The sequence below is a fragment of the Elaeis guineensis genome, chromosome 14, assembly GCF_000442705.2.
Source record: "Elaeis guineensis isolate ETL-2024a chromosome 14, EG11, whole genome shotgun sequence".
NCBI classification, from domain to species: Eukaryota; Viridiplantae; Streptophyta; class Magnoliopsida; order Arecales; family Arecaceae; genus Elaeis; species Elaeis guineensis.
In genome coordinates this window covers 59,887,087-59,912,087 of record NC_026006.2, presented here as the reverse complement: position 1 = coordinate 59,912,087, position 25,001 = coordinate 59,887,087, and the positions used below count along the sequence as shown (strand labels likewise).

The 25,001-nt window shown below is 36.0% G+C and overlaps 1 protein-coding gene across 1 annotated transcript; it reads right to left on the bottom strand.

Moving 5' to 3' along the window:
* Positions 1–7,543: 7,543 nt before the first annotated feature.
* Positions 7,544–11,079, bottom strand: LOC105057415 (coniferyl alcohol acyltransferase). The gene is made up of 2 exons (XM_019854801.3): positions 10,595–11,079; positions 7,544–8,847 (listed from the first exon to the last, which is right to left on the bottom strand). Exons 1-2 carry the CDS (start codon positions 11,009–11,011, stop codon positions 7,888–7,890), a joined length of 1,377 nt encoding a protein of 458 aa, XP_019710360.1. The 5' UTR covers positions 11,012–11,079; the 3' UTR covers positions 7,544–7,887.
* Positions 11,080–25,001: the final 13,922 nt, after the last annotated feature.

Here is a 25,001-nt window from a genome sequence, read left to right as displayed (position 1 = left end):
TTCATTTTTTAACAGTTAATTATTTTCATTATAAAAAAACTCCTCTCAGCTTCGGTAGAAAATAAAAATAAATAATTTCATTTAATCCTTTATAAAGTTTTAATTTTCTATTTTAAATGCTTAAAAATATCAATAATTTCAAGATACTTTTATAATCATATATATATATATATATATATATATATATATATATATATATATATATATATATATATATATATATATATATATATATATATAATTCATGGTTTTTTATTCATGTTGTAATTAAAAATGGTATTTAATATAGAACATTCTCAATACTTGATATTATATATTTTATTTATATAATTTTTAAATTTTATATATTTTTAATACAATCAAGTTATATCAACAATTCAAATTCTTGATTAAATTGATCTCCATGCAAATTTTTAATAATTACATTTTAAAACATTATCTAGTTATGGTGCATCACTTGTGATGTTGTGGAACCCAATCTACACTCCTCTAGCTATTTACTTGACAAGATTGATCATGTAACTCACTCCCTAAATAGGTCTAGTCAAATGATGTTTAAAATAGCATTTTAATCTATTAAAGATTGTTAAGTACAACTAGAACATATAATTAATAATCAAGATATAATGTTAAAACCTCACTACTTCTAAAATTTACTGAATATATGCAGCATCTATTTGTAAAAAATTTAAATATATATTTACTCATAAAATATTATCATTGCAAAAAATAAAAATTAGTTTGTAATAATACTAGTTTGTCATTAAAGTAAACTATAAATAATTAGCAATAAAAACTATTAATTATATAACAATCTATAGATAGTAAAATTTATTTCATCAACAAATAGCCAGTATTCAACAATAAAATTATATATATTATAAATTAAGTTTTATTTAATTAGAATATAACTTTTAAAATTATTATTATAGAATATAATTTTTTATAATGGTTATAAGATATCGTTTCTATAAAATAATTTTTAATAGTATCCGTAATGAGCTGCTATAATATTACGGGAGTGTTTGGTTGGAGGAAGTGTGGGTCTGGAATCGGAATCGAAATGGGTGACTCCCATTCCAACCGTTTGGTTCGAAAGAATTTCATTCAAATTTCGATTTTAGGATAGAATGAGAATGGATCAATCTATATAGAATGCAATCCCTACTCTTCTCTATGGATTCAATTTTTCATTCCAATTCCGATTTCGATTTTGATTCCAGTCACGAACTAAATGTTTAGGGAGATTTGATTATTTCGATTTCGATTGCAAACTATTTCAATTCTGATTACTGTTACGAACCAAACACCTCCTACATATCTTCTGTGACGTTGCTTGAAAGTATTATTACATGACTGTCACCGCCATGCCAACTCCTACACGGCCAAGGGCAATATCATCCACCACCACGAGGGGAGAAAATCATGTTGAGTATTAGCTGGGTTACCATAATGTCTGCCACGGCTTGTCTTCGTCTCAGGCCTTTTAATTAAACTGCAGATTAATTGGACCCAAGTAGATCACTCCCTCTCCCCTGCAGATTGAGGCGGTGAGTGTAGGGATAAATCTTTAAGCAGAACATTGGAAAACCGTTACCTAAAATATCACGAGTAATATTTCCACATGGACATCATTCCTCCAGAAATCAAAATTAAGAAACTTCCTGTCCTGACGTGAAATACAGCATGATATACATCATCAAAAAAATGCTGCCAATTATTTTCTTTTTTCTTTTTTTTTTGATGGAAATGAGAGTTGCCAGAGGCAACCCCCAGAATTTATTGATCAGAAAATGTTACAAGATGTACAGAGATAGGAGAAAATCTGCGGGAGAACCTGAAGACATTGACTGCTGTAACTCTTCATCAGAATGCTGCCAATTGTCATGTTGCAACGATTTGACACACTGGCATGCATGTGTTTGATAGAAGTTATAAATTAAGCCTAGTTGACCTTCTTTCAACTTAAACAAGATGATGGCAAAATTTCAAAAGTAAACAAGCAAAACCAGGAAAGCAAGTCAGCCACCAGAAAATGCTTCCAGTGATACATATATATATCATAATTTTCTCTCCTTCAAACGGAATGCAATTTTTAATATGGATTCTATAGAAATTTAGCATCTGGCCATTAACTTGGGGCACTGAACATAAATAGCCACCTCACATTCTGTACCTGGTGCATAATTCTTTTTCACTAGCTGGGCACGTACGTAAAGTTCAGTTGACGAACACGACACGTATGATGCCACATCCTGTACTTGGTGCATAATTCTTTTTCACTAGCTAGGCACGTAAAGTTCTGCTGATGTACACGACGGGTATGATGCCTATTAGTTGCTAAACAATGCCTGTACCTAGCACCTAATATATTCGTCGTTGAGAGCCTGACGTGTATTCAATCACCGTACGAGAATAGCTGTTATGAGGCAGTCGATGTTCTCTTTGGCATAACCATAACATGGAGCTCCATGGCTGAAAGTTCAAAGAGCATGGAAAACTAGGCAGCCACTCCAAAACATGGACATATCAACTAAAAATTTGCGGTGCTGCGCTCTGAATTCTATGGAAAGGTAAGCTGGTAGGTCAGAATAGACCAAGGTATCTTTGAGGAACCTCCATTAGCTCCCCCGTACGGGCTCCAGTAAATTTGTTAGACTGCATCAGCAGAGAGCACCCTTGTAAGTGCCATGATAGAGCAAAAATAACTTCTATTGTAAACTCCGCTAATCAGGTAAAATGCATTAATAAAATATTCCTACCATTTCAGCTTGCCCCAGGGACAATGAAACTGATCTGGAAAGCCAAGAGCCACCATTTCACCTACAAATATCAATCATAAATGGATATATGCTCTGTTTCAGCTTCATCATCATTCAAAAATAATCCCAAAAGCATCCGCTCTCAAAAAGCAGCAAATTCTGGATGAACTTGGTCATTAGATTGAATGACAAAGTCACCAATCCAAGCTTTATCTGCTAAATAATCTGCAGCTGAATTAGCCTCCCGGTAGGTAGTCAATGATTAGTTGTTGGGTAACAATTTGTTGCACTAAAGCTCGATCGGGCCTGTTATAGGGGAACTCTACACAACTTTTACAGAACATTGGACGTGATTCCTGTCTTCCTACCAGATTTCCACGTACGTGATGCTTTCGTGGTCAAGGTGGATCTAACATCCTAGATCTACTGATATTGTTGAATATTAAAAGCATACGAATTCTCTGCCGTGCTTGCGATGTATAATGTCTTATATTACATGCACCATCCATCAAGCGATGGAACTGCATATGGCCGTATAATATGTACATCGCACAATCTCATCCACGTGTGACTGTCCATCGTATGATGGATAGTGTGCATGATGCACTGCATCGTACGGTGCACTACAGAAAATTCGTGCCCCTATTATTTTATAATTTATTTATTTTTAATAAAAATTTTGTATCTGATCCTAAAATTTGGTAGATTTTTTTATATTTAATCCTTGTCTTGAATATCTCATTTATATGCACAAAATGTGGATAAAAATATGTATAAAATTTTCTAATTATATACAAGACACAGATCTAATTATTTGCCATAACTAGACGTTGAATATTGGCTATGCAAGGATTCAACATTAGCCAGCAGAAACTAGCTAGCGAAAAATTCCGAGTAGCTATTTCGTTAATTTTTCTTCCTTACCATCTAGCCCCTCAAATTCGAATAAATATTCGTTGAAACGGTCATACCACTTCACATTTGTCATAAACGAATGAAAGCTATTCTTTTCGCCGGTGAGGATAAGCGCTAACAGATGTTATTAAATGTCCAACAAATATTTTTGCATGTGTGCGTGCGCCCTTGCTCCCAAATTATTTAATATTTCCTATGGTACATGTGTGCTGATATCAGTGCTTATCCTCGCTGGTGCTGATATCGGTGCTTATTCTTGCCGGTAAAAAAAAAAAATGTTGGACGGATGTCTTATCAGGATACTACTTTTCAAATTCTTTTCGATACCATGTGATGCAGCAGGAAGAAAGAAGAAATAAATAAAAAATAATCAAATATATGGATCAATTAAAAAAGACTCGCTTCCACGAGACATTTAAATTTCATTATAAGAAAAAAAATATTATAAGAGAAGATCTCATCTTCAACCCTCGTACATCTAATTTTTTTTTCACAGAAAGTTCTCTGTCACAAAAGCTCTCTTTCTAAAATGACCTCCTGAACCCCTGAAGCGACCGCTGTTCGCTGTCCAGGAGCCTCCTGCTCCTTCTCTTCTCAGCATCATGGGTCTCTCTCTTCGTGGCCTCTCGGTCTCCAGTACTCTTCTCAGATCAGCACCGCAACGCTGAGACCACCAGGCCACCTTATCCTTCTGTTTCACGCGATCAGGCTTTTTACCGGCTTTAACCCATGTTAGATTAGGTTTAGGAATCATAATAAGATCCGAAAAAAACCCTATACCCGTCGGATCAACACCAGAATCAACCCATGCTGTTGGATCGCGCTCTGGTCCATGAAATAATACCGTGGATCATGAAAAATACATGGGAAATGGGTCTGCGGTCCACGTGCCTGGCCATGGACCACCTGGTCCACCGTGGATCGGGGAACACAGGTTGTTGAGCCCGTCGCGCGTGTGCGCATGGGCTTGGGCTGGCCCACGTGCTGCGCGCCTGGGTCTGGGCCACACCCTGCACGCCCGAGCCTGGGCTGGCACGTCCGCTCAGGCCTGGGTCAGGCCCACCCGCTGGGCCACGCCCTGCACGTGCCCAGCTCGCGTGCTGGTCGTGCCTGGGCCGCGCATCGCCGTGCGCGGCCATGCCTCCGCCACTCCGCCAGCCGCCCTCAGCCGCCTCAGATTCCATGCAGACTTCAAATACGTGTATCTTGGTCATCCGAGCTCCGTTTGAGGCGATCTTGATCTCATTGGACTCTGTTTTTCGTCGTGGACCTCGATGTGAGTTCAATATGGATCAAATCTCATTGGACTCGATATTCGACCTCCTCCTAACTCCAAGAGTTTCTGGATCGCCCTACCCCCATGCCCTGGGAGAATCACCTGCTGATCATAGATGGGCAAATTTGAAAGTCAAGCTAGGCCGCTCGATCCCATCTCCATCGTATGCTGTGCTCCTCATGACCTGAGACCTACTCGAGGTAACATCCTGCAGTAATAGAAATCTTACCTTGCGATGTCGCTTCTCGTCCTCCTGAGTCTCCTATCTCATGCCCGATCCACCTCCACCTGGAGCTCCACCTCGTTTTGGACTCCATCTGACTCCTGAAGCTCCACCTCGCACTGGACTCCCTGCCAAGTAATAATCTCTTCTCCTCGCCTTCTTCTCCTCTAGAATAATCTTATCACTGTGTAGCACCTTCAGGATTCCTCCACCAGCTACCATCCTGTAGCCTCTCGAATCCAGTCTACTCAGTGAGATAAGATTCCGTCTGAAATAGGATATGTATCGGATCTCTTCCAATCTCCTCACTGCACCATTATGTGTCCTCCAGCTGATCATCCCAAGACCTCTGATCGCACAACTCGATCCATCGATAAACAGTACCCTCACTGTTCTCTAGAGAGTCAAACTGCTTCTCTCTGCAACATACATGATGGGTGCATGCAGAATCTAATATTCACTGCTGGGAAGAAGTAGATACCTCGTTAGATATCTCCAGAACATCTCCTTCTGAAATGCTACTGGCCATCGCTACATCAGCCATCGTCCGATTTTTGAGTTGAGAGTAATCTCTAACTAGATGCCCCAACTCGTCACATCGATAACATCTGATTTTGCTCAAGTCCCTCCTGGACTTGGACCACCCTCGTCGCGATCTCCTATCACTCCGTCTACTGCCTCCTGCTCCTCCAAAAGCCACCAAAGTTGAGCTACCACCATTTGAGCTCGAAGTCGGGTTCTCCCTCCTAAGAACCTCATTTTGGAGTATCGCTGTGGTGATCTCGTCCATCTTGATGATGCTCTTCCCCACTAGAAGAGCAGTCACCAAGGATTCGTATGAAGGTGGAAGCGACGCTTGTAAAACCAGTACCCTGGTCTTCTCCTCAACATTCTCACCAACGCTGAGGAGGTCGGTGAGGATCTTCTAGAAGTGGCTTAGATGCTTTTACACTCTCTGTCTCTCAGTCATTCACAGTTGGTAAAACTACCTCCAAAGGAAAAGAGTGTTGGTGAGAGACTTCGCCATATACAACTCCTCGAGCTTCGACCACAGCACCGTCCGAGAAGTCTCGCTAAGTACATGGATCATCACCTCATCCGCTAGATACATACGGATGGTACTCACCGCCTGCATTTGTAGTCGTTTCCAATTCCGTACCTCCATGGTCGTCGGCTTCTCCTCGCATAAGAGAGCATCGATCAACCCTTGTTAGATGAGCACATCCTTCACCTTTGCCTGCCACAAGGAGAAATTCCTCTTTCCATCAAACTTGTTGATCTCCATCTTGATTGATCCTGTCTTCTCCATCTTCAGTCTTGCTCACCACCGCTACAATCTACATCCTTATACCGCCTTGCTTTGATACAACTTATTGGGTGAATGTCTAGCCAGGACACCACCTCCTAAAATCTTTTCAATACTACGCGATGCAATAGAAAAAAAGAAAAAATAAAATAGAAAATAATCAAAATATGTGGACCAGCCAAAAAAGGGCTCGCCTCCACTGGATATGCAAACTTTACTATGAAAAAAGAAATTTTACAAGAGGAGATCTCACCCTCAACCCTCGTACACCCAATTTCTCTCTCACAGAAAGTTCTTCTTCACAAAAGCTCTCTCTCTTGGAAGATCCCTTGAACCCCTGAAGTGACCGCTGTTCGCTGTCCAGGAGCCTTCTACTCCTTCTCCTTTCAGCACCTCAATCTCTCTCTCTCTCTTCATGGTTCAGGTTTTCCACAGGCGATGCCGCATGCGATCACCAGGCCACACAGCCCTATTCATTGTTCAGGCCTTTTTATAGGCTTAAACACTAAATTAGGAAGTGATTAGGAGTCCTAAACCAACCCAAATAACCCCCAAGCCTTTGGATCAAGATTGCAAGCTACTCACGCCCTCCGAACGCACGTCGGTCCATGGAATAATGTCGTGGACCATGAAAAATGCATGAAAAATGCTCATGCGGTCCACAAACCTCTCGATATACTGTCCGATCCACGATGGATCGGGTAAACAAGCTCCCAGGGCGCACGTGGGCCTGGGCCGGCCAGCGTGCTTGCATGCCCGGCCTGGGTCAGGCCCACCCGCTGGGCTGCGCCTAGCTCGCTAATCGCCATGCGCATTCACTCCGCCGTCGCTCCGCTGGTGGTCCTCGACCGTCTCGGATTTCGTGCAAACTTCAAACGCGTGTATCTTGCCCATCCAAGCTCCGTTTGAGGTGATTTTGATTTCGTTGGACTTCATTTTTCATCGCGGACCTCGCTGTGGGCTCAATGTGGACCGAATCTCAAAGCATCAAATCCTAATAAAAAAAATTTTATTGATTTGTGACAAATACAATGCGATATAACTGTTACAATGAATATTTATTCCTCAAATTCCAACAGTCGAAGTAGGATGCTAACCCCCAAACCAACCACCGCAACAAAAGTTTGCAAGAAAACGCAGGGATCTCAACCATATTTTCCTTTATGATAGACAATACAAACATAACAGCCAATACAAACGACATTTAGGGTCTTTGGACTCTGGAGAAACAAACAAGTACATATAACGGGGTAGAACAAACAAGCATTAGACGGCAATCCAGATTTACACATTTATCTATTGTCCATTATTTTGGTATTCTCCAAACAAGACAGTATATATATATATATATATATATATATATGGTTGGACAGCAGATCCAGATTAGATCTCCGTTGCGGGTTGGTCAATCAACCACTTCGAGCTTGAGAAGGCTGAGATAGTAATCGGGTGTCAACGGCCGGAGCACCTGAGGCGACTGGGCCTCCAAGACCTCCACCAGATCCTTGAGAAGGTAAGCATACACCACCCAGTCCCCGTTCCCCTTGGCGCTCGGCGTCGGCATGACAAACCCGGCGCTGCCACCCCACGGGAAGTAGTACGACGCCAGGGTCGGCTTCCCCCATCCGAACTCCAACTCCGACGACGGAAACCGCCTCCCCGACGACACTATGCACGCCATGCCCCCCTCCTCATCTTCCAAGTACACCCTCGCAACCGCCGGCTCCGGCCGGTGCGACTCCACCCAGTCGACCAGCCCCCGGAAGTGCTCCGCCGTGACAGCCGGCCGGAGAAACTCATGCACCGCGTCCGCCACCTCCGGCAGCTCCATCCGTCCAAGCTCCGCCGCGCTGAGGGTCCCGTAGGGGAGGGTCAGTACGTTGCCGAAGTAGTTGGCCATGGCGCGAGCGTCGAGCCGGGAACGCCCGTCGACGACGAGGCCCATCCGGCATGGCTTGTCCCCGGACACGGTGCCCTTGGCGAGGACGCGCCAGAGGTAGGCGGTGAAGGCCTCGACTTTGGTCCTATAGGCGGCTCCGCCGGCGCTGGCGGCGGTCTGCATGCTGTCCACGTCCTCGGCGGTGATGTAGTAGATGCGGCTGACAACGGGCTGCTGCAGCGGGGGTGGTGACGGGGGGCGAGACAGCGAGGAAATGGGCGCGTAGAGGCGGTCCGGGAAGGAGTCGTGACGTCCCGGCCGGCGGGGGTTGAGCAGCGACCGCCGGAAGGAGGGGATGCGAGAGACGGGCTTGGAGGTTGCCAGCTCGGCCCAGGCCACCAGGAACATGTCGGCCGAGACCGCGTCGGCGATGCGGTGGTCAAACGCGCACGCCACCACCAGCCCGCCGCACCTGAGCTCCGTAGCCTGTGTGTTTTTTTTTTTAATCAAATTTGGAAAAAAAAAAAAAAAAAAGGGGTCAGCCAGTTGCACCGTTAAACCGTACTATATTAATAATAAAAATAATAAAATCGATCCGACCCAATGAATTCGATCGAATCCCAAAAATAGAATTTGACCAAATCTGGATAAAATCCAAAAACTGTAACACGGTATGAGTAGGATATGCGTAGTGCTATTTTCTATCTGAACCGATCTGAACCTACGGGTATAAATAATATTCGAATCCATATTCGAATATATATATTTATAATTTTATTTTGATAATTTATTTTGATTGATAATATGCATAAAATTATTTTGATTATTTATATATTTTATATTGAATTGTAATTCTATTTCTGTTTCATTTCTATAAATCTGAATTTATAAATTATGTTTTATGTTGAATGGATAATTTTATTTTGATTGATAATATATATAAAATTATTTTGATTGTTTTTTTTTTGTATGGGATAGGTATGGAATGGTATGGATTGAGTATGGAGAAATGAGTTATCCGTGAGTATCTTCGAATCCTTGGGTATGAAGATATGTATCTCTTTTTTTATTTGATCGAATATCGGATAAGATTTAAATATAAAATATTAAATTTAAATTTAAAATAAATAATATAATATCTGATCTAAATGTCATTCTTAATTAGTAATGCTCCCTCGAGGCTATCATTCGCTGCGAGTGCCAAAAGAAAGCTAGTTTTATCTTAGAAAAGGAACAAGAAGGGTAGGTGCGGACTGGCCTTAGGTTTTCATCAGCCACCTGGGACATCCGGAAAGATGGAGACTGGTCTCCCGGAAATTAACATGGCAGCTGCATGGTATTTGGATTGGTACGTTGGCAAATCACAGCCGGGAGGAAGCATATTACATCTTACTTACCGCACAACACCATCGGCTGGGTCCCACAAGCATTTTCTATTTCAGAGTTTGCTGAAAAATATTATTCACTTGATTTACTTATATTTTTTAAAAAGATATTTATTCAATAATATTTATTCATTTTTCTTAGAAAAATATTTTTGTTGAATATACTTGAGTGAGACAAGTGTGATGCATGTGAGAGGTTTTTTTTATGGCCGGATACTTGCGACATCTCTAGCACTTTTTATTTTTATATTCCATCTAAATTTAGAAATGAACAACATATGTAATTGAATTCTTTTGTTTTTTCGTATTGCTCGTAAATATTTTAGAGCTTTGGAAGCAAAGATCTAATGCTTGTAAAAAATAATAATAATAAAAATAAAACTAGAAATCATGAATCGCAAAAATTTTGAATGCTATTTTTAACACCAATCTCTATATATTATTTCACTAGTTGTTGGAGAATTGAGAATACAAGTCGAGGATGATGCCAAACAAGCCTTAACTACCATCCTAATTGTATAAAGTCCCAACCACCATGATGTTTTGTAGATTACGATTGTGCGTAAATTCAACTTAACATCGAATACGTTAAGATAACTGATTTTAGATGAAAAGACAATTTTATCTTGATTTTTGTTTGTTCTATCAGGATTCTTGATGAATCCAAGCCGTAAGGTATTCAGCAACCTAGATTTAAAGATATCAAACATGCTACAAGAAACATGAAAATATACGTATATATTGTCGTATTTCAAAAGGCCAATTTATGAATATGAAGAAAGCAGGCCGTGCTTATGAGAAATTTACCTTGGTGATGGTGGTGGCGGGAGGACGGGTTGGTAATTTACCTGAACGCAGAGCACCCCTCCTTCCTTCTTGGGCATCAGCTTTCCCCCCAAGCTCTCATCTGGCTTGTAGAGGGAAAGCTCCCGGAGCTCGACGTCGGCGTAGGCTTCAATGAAATCCACACCTCGGTTGTTGCAGAGCAGTTCCGGCTCGCCGGTCGAGTTGGTGACAACCTCACCTGCAAAAGGGTAGTAACTGACAAGGGCTTGCACCAGCGATCCCTTGAGAGAGCTGAGCATGGTGGCGAAGGAGGGGGAGCCGGGGAGCTTCTCGTAACAGAAGAAGACGCCCACGTCCAGGGGTGGCAGCAAGAGGTCCAGGTTGGAGAGGGATAGCCAGTGCTCCTGGAGCGGTAGCACGGCCGCCACCCTCTCCTTCCGGTGTACGGTCACCGCGTATCCTCTCTTGCCTTCGCCCATTCTCGATTAATCTGCGTGCTCGCTTCCAAAGAGTACGGCACCGGTTCGAACACACAGGGAGAGAGAGGCTGGTTGCGATGGAGTGGAACACAGGGCTTCTGTTTATATCCCAAGGGAGGGAGAAGACCGATATAGACAAGTCAACCAGAAAAAACATCGCAATGTCAGAAATTATGAATTTATTAGGTGGAGACTTATTCTACCGTAGCTGTTCCGATAAAAGAAAATTATCTCTCTCTTTTTTCTACGAATCATAAGTCATAGAAACGTGCGATTGGGATGGGTGGCGGGCACGGTCATATGGTGCACGCTGTCACATAGTTTGTCCAATTTTCCACCAACGTACCGTCGACCGTTTGTCATTCTGTTCTCTCGAAGAGAAAAATATTCTAAGAATAAGAAGAAAGGTCAAACCCCTGGAACGAGATTCCATCTTCTTTTATTTGGTAAAAACGAGACTCCGTCTTTATTAATTTCAGCCACCACAATGAATTTATAGTTATTTCCTACCTCATAATATGAGAAATTATATGCTCCATGATGCATATGATAAAATCATACTACCATCAATCATAGTCTGCGTTTCTATAATGATACACCGAGATGAGCATTTGACGAAAAAATCTGCATGAATAAATCTTTATGATTGGTGATGTACGTGTACAACAAATGGTGCCATATAGGATATAATTTATCCCATAATATAAACACATTCTTTCTTGTCCTAAGCTAAGTAAATATCTCCATTCTCCTCACTTTCGCCTCTTATCAAAAGGGAAAAAAAAAACATCTTAATTTTAGTCCAAGCAAACCCAATCGTATCTGGATGAACCAAATAAAAAAAGCTTGTCATTTTTTTGAAGAATAATCAGAGATGAGATGGAGTTCTAGACATCTCTAGCCTTGCTGACCGGGTTCTCGCCTTCTTGTGTCTCCTCCATGTCATCTTCCCTTGAAGCTGCGCTTCACAATAACAGAGTTTTCCAACTGCATGTTCAACTAATTTTGCTCCCGCTACTTCGACGTCAACGAGACTGACAGAAAACTCGAAGCTTGCACTTCTAACCATGAGAAACTCAATGCTTAGAATGCCTAAAATTCTTTTATCGAAGTATTTTGGGAAATTAGCACTCTTAGCCAGCGAAAATTATACCCTAACACCATGAGTGGTGCACCATGGGCACAATCGATCCATGATGAAGTAAGGGAGGCAATAATCTAAGATAAGCATATCATAAATGAGGCTCATGAGAATGGGATAAGATGATTAACGTGGATCACCGTCATGTGGTATAAAATATAATTTTTATTTATTTTTTTTATTTTTTTACTTACAAAATTTTTTTCTTTTCAAAAAAGTGCATGAATATTTTTTTTTTTTGATGTCATTTTTTGCCCAACATTGTATGCAAAATTTATGGTTAGTTCAGACTACTCTTCCTATACATGCGAGAAGCAATGGAGACTTAGGTCCTATTTGGCTAATCTTTTATAGTGTCAGACAATACTTTCTGACCTTTCAAAAATATTTTTAGATAATACAATAATATTTGATAAAAAAATAAAAAATATTTTAGCTTTGTCAGAAAGCTGAAAATATCTAATTCAAAAAAAAATTATTTTCAAGCTTTTTCTAAAAATATTTCTGATACTAGTCAGAAAGCTATTTTGATCTAAATAAATTTTTTAATAATCAAAATATCACTATAAATTTCATAATTACATCTTATATCATATCATATTATATTATTATACTATAAATATAATATAATAATAAATTAATATTTTAATATATTATAAACATATAACATAATCTATTATTGTATTATATTATAAAAATATAATTTAATATAACTATATTTAATAATAATATAATATTATTATTTTATAATAATGTAATATAATCTACTGTATTATAATTTATTATTAGATTAGATTATAATCAATTATATTACATTATATTATATATTAGATCATAATTACAATAATATTATATTATAATATAATATTACATTATATGATAATAATATTATACAATAAAATAATATTTTAAAATATAATAATATTATGTTACAAAAATATAATATAATTTATTATAATATTATTATAGTATAATATATCGATATTTTAATAATAATATATTATATTATATTATAATCTATTATTATATTACATTATAACTAATATATTATATTATATTTTAAATTATTATAATTATAATAATATTACATTATATTATATGATAATAATATTATATAATATAATAATATTTTAATATAAAATATTATATTATTTTATTTTTTACTATATAATACTATGCAATATTTTTTATCGTCATTTTATTATATCAAAAATATTTTTTTTTAATTATCAAATATATGTTAAAATTTTTAAGTACCTTATAAATGTGATTACTAAATAGTAAATAATTTTTTATAAAAATTTATTTCTAAAAAATTTTGTTTCCAAAGTTTCAAAAATTTTACTGCCAACAATAATTTTAAATAGGACATTAAACCTAATATTAGATGACCCAAACACCCTCACTTGCTGCATTGACTTACGAAAAACCCACATAGTTATTGAAGATGAACGTCGACCTTTTGGTAATTTGGATCGCCCTTGCGAAAGGGCAGCTATGCATGCCGTGCTAGCTGGACCATTAACGGACCGAAGCACTCCGTCGCTGTCCGAGGAGACATGGAGAAAAGTTTAGAAACCAAGTTTTTGTTAGGAACCCAACATTTTGCAGCGTGCTCATCCTCCTAATAGAGGACAGAGAAAAAGATGAGTGCTGACGTCGAGATGTCTTCCTAAGATGTCATCCCAAACCAACCATTTTTCTATATTTTTTTAGCTTAATTATACAAAAAAATTATAAATATTTTTTAAAAAAATTAAATTTAATCCTGAACTTTTATTTTCTATTTTTTTATAAAATTATCTGAAAATCTATATTTTTTTAAATAAATTTTTTTCAAATAATATTTAGATAGAAAAATAATTTATCTATATTCTTTTACATATGGAAAGTGACTTCAAAACTTGTTATCCATGTTCTTTTGTATTACTATTTTTCTAGATTAGTTGCTAAAATTTATCTATATTTTTTAAAATACCTTTTATACTTTTTAGGTTTAGAAAAAGTGGTTTAATTAACTTATTAGCCACTGAATGATCAAGACATTGAAAATAAAGATGAGGCATTTTAAGAATAAAATTAAATATTTATTTTACTGATTAATGAAAAATAATTTAGCCACTTCCTAGATGGATAAGATTTTTTTCATTTAATGGATAAATATTATTTATGAAAAAGTAATTTATCTATTTTGAAAAGTATGAGAAGATAGATAAGTTGGTCAATAGAAAAGTTGACTAACTTTTTCATGATATTTATTCATTAAAGAACGGATTCTTAGTACAATCAAGACATCCAATTTTAGAATTAGTTCCATTTGGATCTTGATTGTAATTTTTTTGATTTACTGCAACAAAATTGACAGATGATGTCACATGACCCACTTATATGACCTCTTTTTTTATATTTCAAAGCTCCATCATACGGCAACTCTATCACAGCAGATCAACAAAAATTACAACAAGATTCGAATTAAACCAACTTGAAAGTTAAATGATCTGATTATACTAAATAAAAATTTATAATGAAATTAAAAAATTTAAAAAAATTAAAATTTTTTATATAATTAAATTTAATTTTTAAATAAATTATCAAAATATTGACCACGAGAACATTGTTCTTTTAATTGGAGGAAAGTGTTTTCATCTGTGCTTTCTTCGTATGTTTTGCAGCAGCTTTTCTTATAATCATGTATAAATAATTAAAAAAAAAAGAAAAAAAGAAAAACCACATCTTCAGCACTAACCAAATGTCGCTGGCTCAGTGGAAGCCACTGTGCCATGGAGAACAACCACCCACCTTCGGAGTAGTGGTGGGCATAGGAAGTAGGTGAACCAATGGCTGTGCCACTAGAGATTGCCCATTTGTCTCCGGGTGACCTGTTTTAAGCATGATGGAGATTGGAAAAATACTTTACGATGGAGAACAACCACATATCTTAGGGAGTAGAGTTTTGGTAACACTGAGAATAAGACTAACGCCCCCACATTGTCACGTTAATTTCAAAGAAGTTTAATATCACACCAACTTTAGAAAAGCCATCATGTGTGATGATATACGGGTTCCGGTTTCGCAAAGCATTGAGTGAGACAGATACGGCAGGAGGGTTAGAATCTCCTTGTACGAGCCGCATGGTGCCAAGACTATATTATTTTATATGTTTTAAGAATTTAAAATATAAAAATTGATTATAATTTTAGTGAACTTTAGCATATTTTTAAATGATTTCTATAGTTTAAAAATATAAAATTTTATTCTTTTAATTTTTAAACTATTTTAATATAGTCTTTCCTTCAAATTTCGACTATTTTCGCTCATCAGAAATTCGAACCAACGATATCTTGTGTTTATACGACAAAAATAGATACTTATCTAGAAAAATAACCTAAACATGCACGATATGGCATTAACCGATATAATGTAGCTTAGATGATGTGGTATGATAGATGAACATTTTATTTTGATGATGCGGCATATAGATGATGATATAACATATAGATAATTGTTGTGGTATAGATAGGAGGGCATCATTAGTTCCATATTAGTCGTAAGTCAAAAGAGACTTTGACTTTTATAGGATGGGATCTTTTTTCCTTCATGAGGCATCTTTTAAAGGATAAAATCATGAGGCCTCATGCCATAGTACCAAAAATCCAAGTAGACAATACCTCACGTTCGTCAAAGTGGAGACCGACCTACTTGAGCTACAAACCCTTGACACCAACATGGACTATGGTGCACCTCTCACAATCCTATCTAAAGTCTTTCTTGACTGGAGGGCATCATTAGTCCCATATTGATTTTGAGTCAAAAGGAACTTTGACTTATATGGAATGAGATCTTTTCTCTCCTATGAGGCATCTTTTAAAAGGCAAAGCCGTGAAATTTCATGCCATAGTACTACCAATCCACCTGAGCCACGAGTCTCTTATGAGGCACCTCTTAAAAGATAAAACTGTGAGATTCTATGTCATAGTGCTACCAATTTATCTGAGCCACGAGTCTTTGACCACAATAGTGATGATGTAATATCAAGATGATGGCATGGCATAAAAGTGATAATGTGATATATAGACGAGGGCGTGGTATATGTTGTGAAATTTGCTATTGATGCTCTAAATTTTACAAATATTTTTATATGGTCCTTATAGTTCAAAAAAATGTATAATTAGATAATTTAATTTTCAAATATGATCTAATTTAAACTAATAGAAGAGGATAATTAAAACTAATATGAAGTAAAACATATATTACAAATAAAATATTATATTAATAATATATCATTATATTGTGGATTGTACTCAATCTTCAATCATATCATTAACATCATCCTCTTTTTCCTTCTACCTGTTACAAAAATGGACATAAATATATATAATGAAAAAGAATCTCCATCATTATGATGAGTATATAACACCCTATCATATATTATTCATATGATATTCCATTTCATCCCATGATTCTATTTTTCCTATATTGTAAATGTAGAGTTCGATCTAAACCTAAATAGAATGAAAAGTAAAAGAAGATAAACAAAAAGAAATATATAATTTCTATTTTTAATTAATTTATTCTCTTGGCTTTCTCATTCTACTCCAATTGGAGTAAACACTTGAGATCTTTAGTTGTATAGTCTCTGATTATTGACCTATTCGTTTTCCAAAAGATACTCAACAATGGCAGCGAGCTCGGCAGCAGCAAAACTAGAATGCTAAGCCTATGTATTTCTCCACCATTGTTGTCACATCCATGATGGTGATTTTTAGGTCACCAAACCCATTTTGCTCTAGGACCATCTTGGGGTCCGAAGCCAACCTCTCTATTTCAAATACCGCTGCTATCTCAAGCTTTTTAAACTCATCCGATGACACTCAATATCAGAGTCATCACCTACCCTCCCACCAGACCAGAAAGATTAAATTAAATCATACTTAAAATCAAAAGACTTAATTAGATATTTTTTAAAAAACTGTAAGGACCATATAAAAATATCTATGAAACTTAGATGACCAAAAATATATTTTATGCTATATAGATGATGATATGGTATATAGATGATAATATGGTATATGGATGATGATATGATATATAAGTGATGATGTCTTACTTGATGATTGGATACTTTTGGATTTATAGCATGAGTCACGTCATCGCTCATATGCTATGTTATTAAAATAAAAGTTTTCATCCTTATGCCATATCATTGCTCATACGCCATGTTACCTTGATTAATGTCACATTATCTTTGTTTTGGTGGTGTTTGCAACATAAGCATCTATTTTTGCTACATAAGCATTGGTTATCACCAGCGAGGATATCTAATTAGAAAATATGACTAGAACCTGAGGAAAGGACTACACTAAAATAAATCAGAAATTAAAAATATCAAATTTTAGATTTTTGAACTTTAAGGATCATTTAAAAATGCACTAAACTTCGGGCTTAAAGTATCATTAACCCTAAATATAACTCCTTCTGAAATGGTGATGGGTTTCGAGATGGAGTGCGCATGGGGGAGCTAACTTGAATAGGAAGTGGGGGAACTTCATTTATGGGAAGATGGTTTCCCCCATGTTCAATGTTTGATTGTTCCTGTGATATCTATAGTGATGAATATTTCATAAGATTGTGATCATTTGATCCAGCAGTGATGGATGATGAAAACATTGTTTTGAGATATGCAGGTTAAATTGTGAACAAATTTGAGATCAAAAAAATATAACAAAATATCTAGGGCATGCTTGGTTGGAGGAGCTAGACTCTAGCATAAGAATAGACATAAGTGACTTCTATTTCAAGTATTTGATTGGAAGGAGTTCCATCCCCATTTTGATTCTAGAGAGAGTAGAAATGCTTCAATTCTACAAAACTTAATCTTTACTCTCCTCTAATATAGGAACCAAGTGTATCAAAAGATATGACCTTTTTGGTTCTCATTTCAATTCATTTTTATTCTAATTTTAATTTTAATTTTGAATGCAAATTAAATGCATCACTAATTGATTATTTTATCAAAAAAAAGATTATATCAGATTCTACTACCATACTATTTAAATAATTTTGACTTTATGTTCCAATTGAGAATACTCCGTACATGACACCAATTAAATTTATTTTCTTGTTTAAATAAAATGTGTAAGCTTTATATCATGTCAATTAAGCAATCTTTCATGTCATGTTATCTATAAAATTTTTAACATTATATATATATATATATATAATATATATATATATATATATATATATATATATATATATATATAGTCAGGTTAGAATCAGGTCGATTGGATTAGAACTCAAATCCGATCAGATTAAAATTCTATAATAGAGGTCTTACATCCATGATCTAAACTATTGAATATAATCTATTATATTAAAATTATTTGCACATAAAAAATTATATAATTTGGAGATCTCTAGCCTATGCATCAAGTAGTTAAAAATTAGACAGCTTAAATAAAATTAAATTAGATATATTTTTTGATCACTTGATGCATAAACTAGAGGTCTTCAAATCATATGATTTTTAGTATGCAAGCAGTTTTGAAGAAGTAGATCATATCCAATGGCTTCAATCATCGATGTAAAACTTCTATTATTTAATTTTAATCTGAGCAGATCTGAGTCCAAATCTGATCGATCATATCTAAACTGCTCCAATATATATATATATATATATATATATATATATATATATATATATATATATATATATATATATATATATATATATATATATATAGATATATATAAAGAGAGAGAGAGAGACTGGACTCCGATCGATCGGAGCCTAGTTCAAATCCGATCATATGGCCCCCGTTGGATAGGCACGGATCACAATGCAATGCTACAAAAGTAACGAATGGAAATGAGAGATGTTAGACTGATGTTGCTTTGTTTAAAGAAAAAAAAGTTCCATATTGAATGGAAGATGGGACTTGTGCGGCTTTTATTTGGATGAAGTGGCTTTTGAAAAAAAATAAAATAATGCCTTAATGGAGGATGGGACACGAAAGAGGAGCTCCCTAGTTGTAACCTACGTAAGATGGTGTTTAAAAATAATAAAAATAAACTCTTTCCTCTCTCTCACCAGTAAAATATGTTTTATTCTCTCTTTCTTCCTCTATTTCTCACCGACAGAATACTTCTCATTCCCTATCTCTCTCCCTACGGTACAAACATCTCCCATATCCTCTCTCTCTCCGATGTAAACATCTCTCATTCCTACTCTTCCCCCTCTCTCTCTGAAAAAATATATTTCATTCTCTTTCTCCCTCTATTTTTCATTGGTAGAACACCTCTCTTTTCCTCTCTCTCTCCAGCGTAAACATCTCTCATTACCTCTCTCTTTGGCGCAAACACCCCTTATTTCTTCTCTCTCTGTCTTCGGCACAAATGCCTCTCATCTCCTCTCTCTCCATCTCTCTCTTCGATCGAAACGCCCCTCATTCTTTCTCTATCCATCTGAAACTCTCTCTCCATCTCTCTGAAAAACTCTCTCCATCTCCCTGTAATTGGAATCATGGCCCATCCTCTCATTCTCTCTCACCCACTCTCCTACTTATCTCTCTATCTTAAAGATCCTTCAGTTTCTAATTATAAAGGTCACAAAAAGCTCAGCATGTTCAAATATCCAATAGAGATTGCAGCGAAGAAGTAGCAAACATGCAAGAAATATCATCAAAAAGAACATAATATTCGAACATGCAAGGCAAATATTAGTAAAAACTACATCTTCATAATTAGTTCATATTTATATAATTTTAATAAAAAAATTTTCTATGACTTACTGAATAGTTATACTTTATGCAGGTAGATGATTTCGAAGCCTACATCAAGAACAGTTCATCTGAGGAAGAGAAATTCGATGATCGTATAGGCTCACCAATGTGTTAGATCACATGAAAATTAACTTTGTTACGATGGGCATTGTTTTGAGTTGGATAGTTGTTATATATAAATGAATGTACATAATTTGTTCCATCGATAACATGTAAATATATATAGTTGTATATAGTTTTAAATAAATATATGACTCCTACACAATAATATGATTTGCTTTGTTAGATTTTTTGTATCTAATATTACATTATAATTTTGAAGTTTAAATATTTACTTTATGGGTTGAGTTATTTTTTTTTACTTAATGGTGCAGGACAAATACAAAGTCTTTCAGAATAAACACATATATCATATAATAAATATAAACTACATATAATAAATAAAAACTCTACTGAAATAAATACAAATCCCGCAGAATAAATACAAACTCAGAATCTACAAGTTGGATGATCCAATGATCCTCCCAGGATAAACACAAAAAAAAGAGGATGAACACTAACTCCTACTGAAATAAACACAGATCATCCTAGGATAAATACAGATATTAAAAAACAAGCATAAATTGGTGCAAGAAAAATATAAACCATCCCGGATTGCTCCCTATCTTTAGGAACCCATGACCAGATAAACACAAAGGGGCTCAAAATAAATATAAATACCATATAATAAACACAAACTATGTATAATAAACAAAAACTCTGCTGAAATAAACACGAACTCACCTAACTCCTGCTAAAATAAACATAAACGATCCAAAAATAAACACAAACTTCAAATAATAAACATACACATATCCAGAGTAAACATAAACTATCCCAGTATATACATAAACGTCATAAAATAAACAGAAACTCGATATAATAAACATAAAATTTAAGGTGATAAACATAAACGATCCAAAATAAACACAAACTCGGATCCCAATACATTGGTCATCTTAGGACCCTCCTAGGATAAGCAATAAGAGAGGAGGATAAATACTAAGTCCTGTGAAAATAAATATAAATTATCGAAGGATAAACACAAACTTCAAATAATAAACACAAACAGACCTAGGATAAACACAAACTGTCCAGATTGCTCTCTATCTTTTATGAACCCATGACAGGATAAACAAAAAATACTTCAGAATAAATACAAACTCTGTATAATAAATAGAAACGGTGAATAATAAACACAAACTCTGGGGCGATAAACAAAAACTATCCAAAATAAACACAAACTCAAAGTTCAAAAGTTGAGTGATCCAAGAGTCCACCCAAGATAAACAACAAGAGAAGAGGATAGACAATAAGTTCTACAGAAATAAACATAAACTATTAGAAGATAAATACAAATAGACCTAGGATAAATACAAACTGTCTAGGTTGCTCTTTGTCTTTCATGAACCCATGGCAGGACAAATACAAAGTATTTCAGAATAAACACAAACTCCATATAATAAATAAAAACTACGAATAATAAACATAAATTCTGAGACGATAAATAAAAACTATCCAGAATAAATATAAAAAAGGGATCAACCCCTACTGAGCAACGGGTGCAGAGTTTGTGTTTATTCTGGATAATTTTTATTAATCACCCCAACATTTGTATTTTTATGTACAGTTTCTATTTATTATACTGAGTTTATATTTATTCTAAAGTACTTTATGTTTATCCTGTTATAGGTTCATGAAAGACAGAAAGTAATTGGACAGTTTATGTTTATCCTGGATCTGTTTGTATTTATTATTTGAAGTTTGTGTTTATCCTTCGATAATTTATATTTATCTCCACAGAACTTAGTGCTTATCTTCTCCTTTTGTTGTTTATCTTGGATGGACCTTTGGCTCACTCAATTTTTGAACCCCGAGTTTGCGTTTATCCTGAACAATTTCTGTTTATCATCTCAGAGTTTATATTTATTATTTATAATTTTTATTTATTATATAGAGTTTGTGTTTATTTTAGAGTGCTTTATATTTATCATGTCATAGGTTCATAAAAGGCAAAGAGCAATTTGAGCAGTTTGTATTTATCCTGGGCCTATTTGTGTTTATTATTTGAAGTTTGTATTTATCCGAATTCTAATAATTTATGTTTATTTCCACAGAATTTAATGTTTATTCTCTCCTTTTGTTGTTTATCCTGGATGGATCCTTGGATCACTCAACTTTTGAACTCCAAGTTTATGTTTATTTTGGACAATTTCTGTTTATCGCTCCAAAGTTTGTGTTTATTGTTTGCAGTTTCTATTTATTATATGAAGTTTATGTTTATTCTGAAGTATTTTGTGTTTATCTTGCAATGGGTTCATGAAAGGTAGAGAGCAATCTGGGCAGTTTATGTTTATCCTAGACCTGTTTGTATTTATTATTTAAAATTTATATTTATCTTCTAATAGTTTATGTTTATTTTCATAGAATTTAGTATTTATCCTCCTCTTTTATTGCTTATCATAGGAGGACCCTAGGATGACTTAAGTGTTGGGATCCGAGTTTGTGTTTATTTTGGACCGTTTGTATTGATCGTCTCAGACTTTATGTTTATTATATCGAGTTTCTGTTTATTTTATGGTATTTGTGTTTATCCTATGATAGTTTGTATTTACTTTGGATATGCGTATATTTATTATTTGGAGTTTGTGTTTATCCTCAGATAGCTTATGTTTATTTCAGCAGGAATTAGGTGAGTTCATGTTTATTTTAGCAGAGTTTCTATTTATTATACATAGTTTGTATTTATTATACGATATTTATATTTATTCTAGGCCATTTTGTATTTATCCAATCATGGGTTCCTAAAGACAAAGAGCAATCCGAGATAATTTGTATTTATCTTGTACCAGTTTGTGTTTATTTTTTAATATTTGTATTTATTTTAGGATAATTTGTGTTTATGTCAATAGGAGTTAGTATTTATCCTCCTCTCTTTGTGTTTATCCTGGAAGAACTCTTAGATCATCTAACTTATGGATCTCAAGTTTGTATTTATTCTGCGAGGTTTGTGTTTATTTCAACAGAGTTTTATTTATTATGTGCAGTTTGTATTTATTATATGGCATTTGTGTTTGTTTTGAAAGATTTTATGTTTATCCTGCACCATTGAGTAAAAATAATAATAACTCAACCCATAGAATAAATATTTGGACTTCATAATCATAATGTAACATTAGATATAAAAAATCTAACAGAGTAAATCATATTGTTGTGTAGGAGTTATACATTCATTTAAAACTATGCACAACCATATATCTTTACATTTTACCGGAGAAACAAATTATGTACACTCACTTACATATAACAACTATCCAACTCAATATAATGCCCATAATAACAAAGTTAATTTTCATGTGATCTAAAACACTGGTGAGCCTATACGGTCATCGAATTTCTCTTCGTCAGATGAACTACTCCTGATGTAGGCTTTGAAATCATCTACCTGTATAAAGAACAACTATTCAGTAAGTCACAAGAAAAGATTTTGTTAAAATTATATAACATGAATTAATTATGAAGACGTAGCTTTTACTAATATTTGCCTTGCATGTTGAAATATTATGATCCTTTTGATAATATTTCTTGCATGTCCGCTGCTTCTTCGCTGCAACCTCCACTGGATGCTTCAACCCGCTATTCTTTTTGTGACTTTTACAATTAGAAACAAGAGGATCTTTAAGATAGAAAGATAAGTAGGAGAGTGGGTGAGAGAGAATGAGAGGATGGGCCATGATTCCAGTTAGAGGGAGACAGAGAGAGAGTTTTAGAGGGACAGAGAGAAAGATGAGAGGTATTTCGGTCGGAGAGAGAGATAGAGAGAGGAGATGAGAGGCATTTGCATTGAAGATAGGGAGTGAGGGAATGAGGGGTGTTTGTACCGGGGAGAGAGAGGTAATGAGAGATGTTTGTGTCGGAGAGAGAGAGAAAGAGAGAAATAGAGGGAGAGAGAGAATGAAATATATTTTGCCAAAGAGAGGAAAGAGTAGGAATGAGAGGTATTTACGTCGGAGAGAGATGAGAGAGAGGATATGGGTGATGTTTGCGTTGAAGGGAGAGAAATAAGAAATGAGAAGTGTTCTGTCGATAAAAAATTAAGGAAGGAAAAAAAATAAAGCATATTTTACGGTGAGAGAGAGAAGAATTTATTTTTATTATTTTCAAACACATTACAATCAGAGAGCTTCTCTTTCGTATCTTATGTCCCATTATGATATTATTTTATTTTTTTTCAAAAGCTACTTCATCCAAATAAAAACCATCCGAGTCCCATCTCCCATTCAATATGGAATTTTTTTTCTTTAAACAAAGCCGCATCAGCCTAACGTCTCCCATTTCTATCCGTTACTTTTTTTTTTTTTAGCATTGCATTGGGATCCGTGCCTATCCAACGGGAAACATTTGTAGGGCCTTGCAACCGGTAGGGCAACCCCACCTCGTGCGGTCTGCTCTCCCACTGGATCAAGATCAGATGGTTGGCGCTCCCGATGGGCCTCAGCTGGTGCAGCAAGGCGTCTCCACGGCCACCGCCCCGTCTCTTCCACCGCCGTCAACTCCTCCTGGTGGAGACGAAGCCGACACTGAAACCTTCGTCCGCCGCCACCTCTCCGCCCTCGAAATCGCCGAGCAGGCACCGAGATCCCTCTCCACCGTCGACTCCGAATCCCACGACACAGCCTCCTCCCCTACGGTCCCAGGTAGAGCCGTCGTTCGGACATGGGGAGAGGGGTGGTAACCGTGGACTCGAGGAGAAGAAGACGAAGGAGAAGCGGATCGGGACGAAGAGAGGGGACTCCAGGGTGTTGCACCAAAATCCGGGTTGGTTCTCATAGTGTGTACGCGTAGGGGTATCATAGCATACACTCTTTTTTGCATAGGATCTGACCTGCTTAGTTGTGTCTTTAGTTTTACCTCTTATTACAACGAGTAAATGTTGCAGGTCAAAAGTATAATAAGGAAATGCTGTTGATGGATTGCATTGTATCATCTCTGATTTAGGCCGAACATGCGACACCCTAGAGTGTGGTGC